The sequence below is a fragment of the Sebastes fasciatus genome, chromosome 24, assembly GCF_043250625.1.
Source record: "Sebastes fasciatus isolate fSebFas1 chromosome 24, fSebFas1.pri, whole genome shotgun sequence".
Classification (NCBI taxonomy): domain Eukaryota; kingdom Metazoa; phylum Chordata; class Actinopteri; order Perciformes; family Sebastidae; genus Sebastes; species Sebastes fasciatus.
Genome location: NC_133818.1, coordinates 5538675 through 5547388, shown reverse-complemented (window position 1 = coordinate 5547388; position 8714 = coordinate 5538675). Strand labels below are relative to the sequence as shown.

Below are 8714 nucleotides of genomic sequence, written 5' to 3'. Positions count from 1 at the left end.
TGACTACTTATATTAGGCGTATTAGAGCCACTGTAGGTAAAAAACAAATAAAATAAAATAAACTGAAATACAGAGCCGGGGTAGGGCGCTAATATTCTGAGAAAAGTAGTAAATTTACGAGAAAAAAACTTATATATTCTCTAAAATTAAAGTGGTAAAATTGTGAGAAAAAAAACTCACAAATTTACGAGAAAAATTTCTGAATTTCTGTGATTAAAATCATAAATTATGAGAAACAAATTTGGATATTCTCTAAAATTAAAGTGGTAGAATTATGAAAAAAACTTCACAAATGTTCATGACAAAATTCAGAATTTCCGTGATTAAAGTCGTAAATTTACGAGAAAGAGACTCACAAATTTACCAGAAAAATTTCAGAATTTCTGTGATTAAAGTCGTGAATTTACGAGAAAAGAATTTGGATATTCTCTAAAATTAAAGTGGTAAATTTCTGAGAAAAAAACTCAGATATCCTCTCAAATTAAAGTGGTAGAATTATGAAAAAAAACTCACAAATGTACGTGACAAAATTCAGAATTTCCGTGATTAAAGTCGTAAATTTACGAGAAAGAAATTCACAAATTTACGAGAAAAAACTCAGAATTTCCGTGATTAAAGTCGTAAATTTATGAGAAAAAAAAACTATGATACTCTAAATTTGTAAAAAAAAGAAAAAAAGAAAAGAAAAGAAAAGTGGTAAATTTAAGAGAAAAATCTCATAAATTTTACGACATTTAAGTCATACATTTACAACATAGCTAACTGATGTAACAATAAAATTGGTATTTGCGTGTTTAAGCAAATGAAACTATGAAATATAATTTAATAAATAAATTAACGTTATTTTTTAAAACTTTTTTAGCCAATTATTAGATCAATAGGTATTTATATATTGGTTTTATGCGGTTTTATGGGCCTAACGGCTCATACAATAAAACTACAGTTCCCAGAGTGCACTTCGTCTCATTTCCCTAACTACATCCGGTTCCGGCCAGCTGCAGTGACAGCTGATGAAAACACTCCAACAACACGTTTTTTAAGTGTTTTTCTTTACTCATCACACTGAAAATGCTCGTTAATCGCTTGTTTCGACTGTGTTCTTTGTGTAGTCGTGTTTACAGCAGCAGAGGAAGAAGAACAGCATCATGGAGCACACTAACAGGACACATTAGTCTGAATAACAACACACAGGTGCTGCAACACTGGAGAGGTCCAGCAGCACCAAACCGCCTCTATCACAGTGATCTAGGGGATTTGTACAAGACTGAGTGTATCCAGAGGTATCTGCAGCAGCTCATGGAGGAGTTCAGAGACCTCAGCAAGAAGTTACAGCATGCATACCTCAGTGAGACAGACAGGAAGGTGCTTATGAAGAAACACACAGAGCTGCAGCCTCTGGCTGGTGTGTTTGAGAGCATTAAACAATCCCTGAAAGACCTGGAGGAAGTCCTTTCACTTCTGCACAGTGAGTATTGTTTGTCATTAACAATTTTCAAAATATAAAAATATTTTATTTTTTTATTAATGACATAGGAAATTAAATTATATGCATGTAATAACTAATATAAATTCACTATTCAGTGCCACAAAGTCTTGACATTATGAATTTAAGGGAGTAAATAAAGGTATTGCATTGTGTATTACTAAGCACAGTTGGTGCTTTAGTGTCTTAGAATATTCATTGTGTATTTTCAGCTGTAAATTAGTTGTTTTTTTCTTTATTAATATTTGTTAAATGCAGATAATATCAAAATATCTGAGAATACAAATACCATGATCTGCTTCACTCCTGACTGCAGGTTCAGCCGGCACCAAAGATGAAGATGAACAGTTGACCCAGCTCTTAAAAGATGAAGAAGCACAAATCTCCTGCAAGATTTTAGCCCTAAGAAGAGACGTAAGAACACAAATGCATCATCAAATATGTGTGTAAATTTGCTATAGAGCAGTTAATGAGTGCATCTTCTTTCTTTCCAGTTGATCAGAGCTCTTGTGCCCAACGACCCTCTTGACTCCAGTAATATTCTGCTGGAGGTTGTATCAGGACGGACAACAGGAGGTAAGAGAGAATGCAAACTATAATTGAAGACCAGTATTTGTCAGGTAGCTGCTGATAAAGTATGTTTTCTTAATATCTGTCTCTGCTGTTTCAGGTGACATCTGTCAGCAGTTCACCAAAGAAATGTTTGACATGTACCAGGGTTTTGCCTATTACAAGAACTGGGACTTTGAGCTTCTGAACTACACACCTGCTGAGTATGGTAAGTCTCATCTTTGTCTTTATTACTGACAATATCATCTTTTGCAGCCGTTGCAGAGGGGTCTGGGAACAAATGTTTGAGAACAACCGCATTAAAGTGGGGGGAGGCAGAATGTTTTTGGCTGACTGAGTGTCTCTGTCAGGTGGTCTGCACCATGCAGCAGTGAGAATAGCTGGGGAGGATGTGTACCGACATCTGAAGCATGAAGGAGGAACGCACCGGGTGCAGAGGATCCCTGAGGTGGGCCTCTCCTCCAGGATGCAGCGGATCCACACAGGAACCATGACTGTCATCATCCTGCCTCAGCCAGTGGAGGTACGCTTCACTTTAACACTTTTCATCAGTCTGTGTGTTTATCAGCATGATTAAAAAGTATTATGTTCTATGTGCTCGTAGTTTGACGTCCACATTGATCCAAAGGATCTTCGCGTCGACACATTCAGATCTCGAGGTGCTGGGGGTCAAAGTGTCAACACAACAGACAGCGCAGTGCGCATCGTTCATCTTCCCACTGGTAAAACATCAACAAATCAAGCTACTCCACAGTAGAGACAGCTCGGCTTATTTCTATTTTCATTGTCATCCTCTCCTCTCTTCAGGTATAACAGCTGAGTGTCAGCAGACTCGCTCTCAGCTGCAAAACAGAGACACCGCCATGCGTATGCTGAGGGCCCGGCTCTACCAGAGCATGATGGGTAAAGAGACCGAGCAGAGGCATACAGCACGAAAGCAGCAGGTGAGTGAACACTTAAGATATTTTTACCTGAAAAATGTATGTAATATTCACAGACATTTGTCCTTTTTAACCACGTCTTAATCTGTTTACTCCCATGTGTCTAACTACAGGTGGGCACACGCTCTCAGTCAGAGAGGATTCGTACCTACAACTTCAGCCAGGATCGTGTCACAGACCACAGGACTGGATATACTACTAGAGATATTAAGGTAAAATATTAAGGAGAGTATCTCTCATAAATCCTAAGAAAGAAACAGTAATTTTACCTCGCAGAACACAGGAGTTACTGGTCTACCAAAATAACCGATCCAGGCAGCGGTAGATCCGCAGTCTGTGAGGTAGAATTACTGTTTCTTTCAATGGAGTCTGGTTGCTTTAGCGAGAGCATAGAACAGTTGTATCTTTATTTTCTTTTACACCAACTCTTTCTCATTATCAATGTCACATGTGTTCTCCATGTTTAGGAGTTCATGAGAGGAGGGGAGGCTCTCCATGATCTGATCTCTGACGTACTTGAGCATACAGAGAGGGAGGCTCTTCTGGAGGCGGCGGAGAACAGCAGCAGCCTGAAACCACCAGAGTCGGGACAATCTGCAGACTGACACCCACCACAACTTAATGTCATTCGATGGATGCATTTCTCCAATGGCTCTGCACATCAGGGCTGAAATATATATTATTTTAATATTAATATTAATGTATGTTTGTGCAATAGTCACATTGCAAATGATGCAATGTAAGACAAACTGCAGTTCACTCATAATTAAGACGTTTTTATTTTTGTAATAAAATATTAAATTATGTATTTTGTGTCATGGCAATTCCCTAAATAACTACAGCTTTGTAAATTAATATTTATTTATAAATTATGAATACTTTAAAGTGTTTAAGGATTAATTAAAAGCAGTTGCTTATCAGTTTTACCATTTATTATGGTAGGTAAATATCCTCCATGCCAATTAGGGTGCGGTGAAGCCACCTATCAGCTTTATACACACGCTCTCACCAAAAGTACATCACACCCTGCATGTTTGTGCCAGCTGAACAGCAACCTCCAGGACATTCCTCGACTCATTTGAACTCGTTTGACCTCCATTCAGTTGAATTTTCAAAATAATTTTGCTGACAAAGTTTTCAGTATCCCATCTTTAATCCCTTCTATTCATACTGCTGTATGAAAGTCAATATATTGCAATGCTATTTCCACAAAGATGCTTTACTAGCTTCTCATTACTTACAATGGTAAAAAAAATACAAATATGGAAAATACAAAAAGTATTTGAATTGCTCTGTATAGATAAATCTGCTCTTACCAGACTACAGGATGAAATTATAATATTGTACACATGAGATAAGACTATAAAAGTGTTGCACATCTTCATTATAACAGCTCAGTAAAAAGAAAAGAACATGGATTGTATTTTTAAAGAAACTTTCATGTCAATTTGTCCTAGAAATGTTTTAAAAAAAAAGATGTGTGCAACTTATGTAAAAAAAGAAAGAAAAGAAAAACACTCCTAATACATTTAATTTGCTCCAAAAATCAACATGGTGCATCAAAATGTCAAAGAAAGTCCCTAGAAAGAGTTTTATTTGTGTAAAAGTCTTCTGCTGCATGAAGGTTTGATGTGATTGGGTCAGTCGTCGTCGTCGTCTCTCTGTCGGAGGCTCCTGGATTTGCCGTTCTGTGTTCTGTTTTTCCTGAATGAAGTGGGTCCGCCTTCCTCTCCGAGGGAGGTGATGATGCGCTCCCTGAACTTGGGTTTTGGCTCCGGCGGCAGTTCGGCCGGAGCGATGATGGTTCCCTCCCACTTGGGCAGCTGTAAGTCCACCTTGGCACTGGAGAGGAAAGAAAAAGGGACAGTTAGAGCCTTTTCAGTAGCTACTGGAACATGTAACTAGTCTGTATCAGGGTCTGATCAATCAAAGGAACTTACTATGGGTCCTCCTCCTCCTTGATCTGTTCCCAGGCACCGTATGGATTGGCAGTTTTCGACCTTTTGATTTGTATCCTCACTGGAGCCACCACTTCCTCTTTCTTCTCTTCAGGCTGAGCTGTCGTGATTTGGACCTCTTCCTCTTTTTTCACCTCCTCAGCCTCCTCTTTAGGAGCATCATCACTTACTTTATCTTCTCCCTCCTCTTCTGATGGCTCGGCTTCTGCTTTCCTTTTCTGAAAACAAAAAAGAAGGAAATAGTTATTTTCCCACAGAATCTTGACAATCAGAAATTAAATTTGTTGTTTATTGATTGTCGTTCACTGCCAGGACTCCTCTCTCACCCTGAAGCTGATCTTTGGGACAAAAGGCTGCTGGCTGGCTTCTTCAGTGACTTCAGCCTCCTGAGATGCCGGCGCCGCGCTGGAGCTCTCCTCTACCCCTGGGGGCCCCGGCTGACACTCTTCCTCTTTGTAGGATCCAGATCCAGATGCTTCATTCGAGGTAAAGCCTGCTGGCTTCTCCCAGCTGGTCTCTGTGAGGTGAGGAAGATAAAGCATGTGATTATCAGACAGTATAGCAGTGGATGTAAAATTAATTTAAAATTAAAAAAAATATATTTCACCTGCAGTCTCTGAGTTGTAGTAATATTTATAACCATCAGGACTGAAGGCTTCCTTCCAAGTACAGCCTGCAGAGCTCTAAATACAATCACAATGTTCACGTATAAATCCATGTCAACAGCAACCAACAGAGTTTGAAATAAAATGAATACACTAAAAATGCACAGAAACTAAAAAATGATTAACCTCAGTGTGTGCAGAGCCCGAGTTTTCTCCCCGGAAACCACCTGGTTTTTCCCATTTAGATTCTGTAGTTTAAATACAAAAACAACAGAGTGAGTTTGACCATAAAGTATAGAAATATTGTTGGAGTATGTTGGCGTGCAGGACATATCAGGTTCTCCTCACCTCCAGTTATTGTGTTGTAGTAGTACGTGTTTCCATCGTCTGTCTGTCCTTCAACCCAAACCTGCTCTTCTGTTTGGCCTCTGGGCTTCTTGTTTGTGTTCCAATTCTTTTGCTGTTTTTTGCCCTGAGGTCTGGGCTGATTTTTTACCTGTGGTTTTGGTCGTGTTGTTGTTGGGGCTGGTGTATAATCTAATCCTAAAACAAAAACATATAAAGTTATAAAAGAGCAAAAGCTCCTCCTGAGTAGCCCACATTAAATCAATAAAATGTTAAATGTTTACCTGCTGCCTCCATTTCCATCCTCTTCAGATCTTCCTCATACGCTTTCAGTGCAGCCTCCTCCATCGCCTTAAACTCTTTAGACTCACGTTCCTCCTGCTTCGCCTTGTCGATGCTCTTCTTTTTAATCTGCAGAAAGAAAGATAAAATGAGATGAGTAGCAGCGGCTAGTAGCCAATAAGAAGAGAGCTTTAGAGTCAGAGAGCTATGTCTGGACCTTATCTCTCCTGCCAGTCCCGAGGACGCTGCCAAGACGGGCATGTTTATTCTTGGCTGTGTGTGTATCACTGAGAACCCTCATTGGTGAATATAGATTATGGGCAGAATATGAAATTCAACTCACATTTTTGACTCAAATGGGGAACAAAATTTGTTAAATTTAAAATAAATACAGATATCCTATTGGTTAAGTTGTGCAGAACTGGGCGACTGCAGATAACTGTCCCACCATAATTAAAAATCCAGTTATACAACTAAACATTTCAATTTATGACATGAATCATGAATATCATATCATGTAGTGGGCAGCATATTACTCCTAATAGGTAGAGTGATTCAATCCTTGCTTAAAAAAAAGGAAAATATATATATTTCAATTTCACTGGGTTCAGTTTATTTTCAAATGTGTTTATTTTAATTGTCCTTCCTATTTGAAAAAGTTTTTGGTTCCATGTAGATCTTCATATTCACTCAGACAAATGCAACATCCCTTTTTCTTTGTCAAGTTGGACGCAGGTCATTGCAATACAAAGCTCCATCAGACTGGAATAATCTTCCTCTTTTTCTGAGATCTATTACCTCTTTCCGTTGTTTCAGGACATCTTTATTTTCTCATCTTAAAACAACCTGTTCATGTTTTTAATTTGTGTGATCCTCAGTTTATTTGTGCTACATATAAACAGAAGTTATTGTTATTGTTCTTTATGCTGATGTAATTGATTTAAATCTGGTCATTGTATCAGATGTTTCTTGTACAACAGCAGAGGGCTGATGGGGGTCTGGGTGTGAGATGGTGAGCAAGCTGTCTGTATCTGTATTTGCAGTGTATGTTTGTTATGAAATGCTGTTTTGTCTGTATGTGTTTTTGTATTTGTGTCTATAGGACCCCCTCGAAAATGAGATGCTACATCTCAAGGGGCTATCCTATCCTTTCAATAAATTCAAAGTGATGTAATAATTAATACCTCAGAGATTTTTGCAGCCACATTTTCTTTGTGATTCTTCCCTCTTTCATGAAACTCAACGCTCTGCACAACAAAACAAACACAAGAAGACTCATTAGCATCATTAATATACATGTGTGGATACTGTCTTCAGCAACATGAAGTGCATCTTTTGGTCAACTCACAGGCTTATTGTCTGCAATCCAGCACTTGCAGTACTGACAGAACTTCCTTGGTTGTGACTTCCAGTAGTCAGCCCTGAAAATACACATGTATGAACATTTATGAATTAGATTACCTTTAGCATGGAGAGCTAACAGAAGCTAACTGCTTGAATATCTGCCCAGGTTTGATTATTTAACACTAAATAATAACATATTAACCTGCAGAACAACTCTCTGAGTGTATATCTGTACTTACATTTTAAGTTTTGATGATTAAAACACGACAAAAGGGTTTAAAACGAACGAAATAACAAGACAACAAACGCTGCCCACATTTCAGGAATGACAACAGTGTCCGTTTGTGATGACGTCATCGCCAGTTGCCGGAGAGACGAGCCCTCAAACGACTTTCATAAGATGATGTAAAAACACAGTAAATGACACATTAATAGATTCAAATAGAAATATAGATACAAATAAAACGTTTTCAGAGCTACAGGGTCGCTAAAAGTGTGCTTTAATAAGTAATAATCAACACATATTCATTGCATACTATGTTATAAATTGGTGTTTATTGATGAAGGCATGCATACCTTCCCATATGGTCTAGCGGTTAGGATTCCTGGTTTTCACCCAGGCGGCCCGGGTTCGACTCCCGGTATGGGAACTACTCTTTTCCTTTTTGATTCCTCTTTATAAGAGGCAAAGACCCCCAGCTGACAGTGACAATGCAAAAATAATATATTAAATATAAATTTATGTTCTAATTTAAGTGAAAATTATGCCACCAAACGTGTTGTGTGAAAAGGATACATTTACAGTGAATCCAACATTCCCACAACAAATAATAATGATAATAATTAAGTCAAAAGAATAAAGAAATAGATGCTGAAATAAATAAATAAATAAAATAATAAATGAATAATAAAAATAAAAAATACAAGAATACATGAATAAATACATGGAAAAATAAATAAAACAATAAATATTGAAATAAATAAAAGTTAAAATGTAGAAATAGATTTAAGACATATATGTAGTTTATTTATTGATTTCAGCATTTATTTATTTTTAGATTTATTTCAGCATTCATCTATACTTATATTTATATATTTTTGATTTTTTTTCTGTACATATGCATTTATTCCTGTATTTATATATATATATATATATATATCAATGCATTTTATAAAATACATTTAA

General features: G+C 37.4%; 3 protein-coding genes and 1 non-coding gene across 4 annotated transcripts in view; 3 read left to right on the top strand and 1 right to left on the bottom strand.

The window, feature by feature from the left end:
• The window catches only part of LOC141762743 (glycerol-3-phosphate dehydrogenase [NAD(+)], cytoplasmic-like), a 144325-nt gene that overhangs the window by 45483 nt on the left and 90128 nt on the right, over positions 1–8714 (top strand). The window lies entirely within an intron of this gene.
• mtrf1 (mitochondrial translational release factor 1) lies at positions 960–3800 on the top strand. Its single transcript, XM_074626781.1, has 9 exons — positions 960–1465; positions 1800–1897; positions 1978–2059; positions 2154–2261; positions 2404–2576; positions 2658–2775; positions 2861–2997; positions 3108–3206; positions 3462–3800. The coding sequence occupies exons 1-9, from the start codon at positions 1069–1071 to the stop codon at positions 3597–3599; spliced, it is 1350 nt and encodes a 449-aa protein (XP_074482882.1). The 5' UTR covers positions 960–1068; the 3' UTR covers positions 3600–3800.
• wbp4 (WW domain binding protein 4) lies at positions 4464–7919 on the bottom strand. The gene is made up of 10 exons (XM_074626782.1): positions 7768–7919; positions 7533–7605; positions 7369–7431; positions 6187–6313; positions 5906–6100; positions 5744–5805; positions 5560–5635; positions 5279–5469; positions 4935–5170; positions 4464–4836 (listed from the first exon to the last, which is right to left on the bottom strand). Coding segments are annotated over exons 1-10 (1227 nt in total). The 5' UTR covers positions 7770–7919; the 3' UTR covers positions 4464–4634.
• Positions 8107–8178, top strand: trnae-uuc (transfer RNA glutamic acid (anticodon UUC)). Its single transcript has one exon. It is a non-coding gene; the product is annotated as a tRNA-Glu (tRNA).

Bases quoted from the DNA above. Each gene is read 5' to 3' on its own strand.
- mtrf1 (XM_074626781.1), top strand. From the start codon at position 1,069: ATGCTCGTTAATCGCTTGTTTCGACTGTGTTCTTTGTGTAGTCGTGTT. The intron at 1,898-1,977 runs GTAAGAACACAA...CTTTCTTTCCAG, and splicing joins TTTTAGCCCTAAGAAGAGAC to TTGATCAGAGCTCTTGTGCC. The intron at 3,207-3,461 runs GTAAAATATTAA...CTCCATGTTTAG, and splicing joins ATACTACTAGAGATATTAAG to GAGTTCATGAGAGGAGGGGA.
- wbp4 (XM_074626782.1), bottom strand. The intron at 5,806-5,905 runs GTGAGGAGAACC...TTTAAACTACAG, and splicing joins CTACAACACAATAACTGGAG to AATCTAAATGGGAAAAACCA. The intron at 5,171-5,278 runs GTGAGAGAGGAG...TTTTGTTTTCAG, and splicing joins TCCCAAAGATCAGCTTCAGG to AAAAGGAAAGCAGAAGCCGA.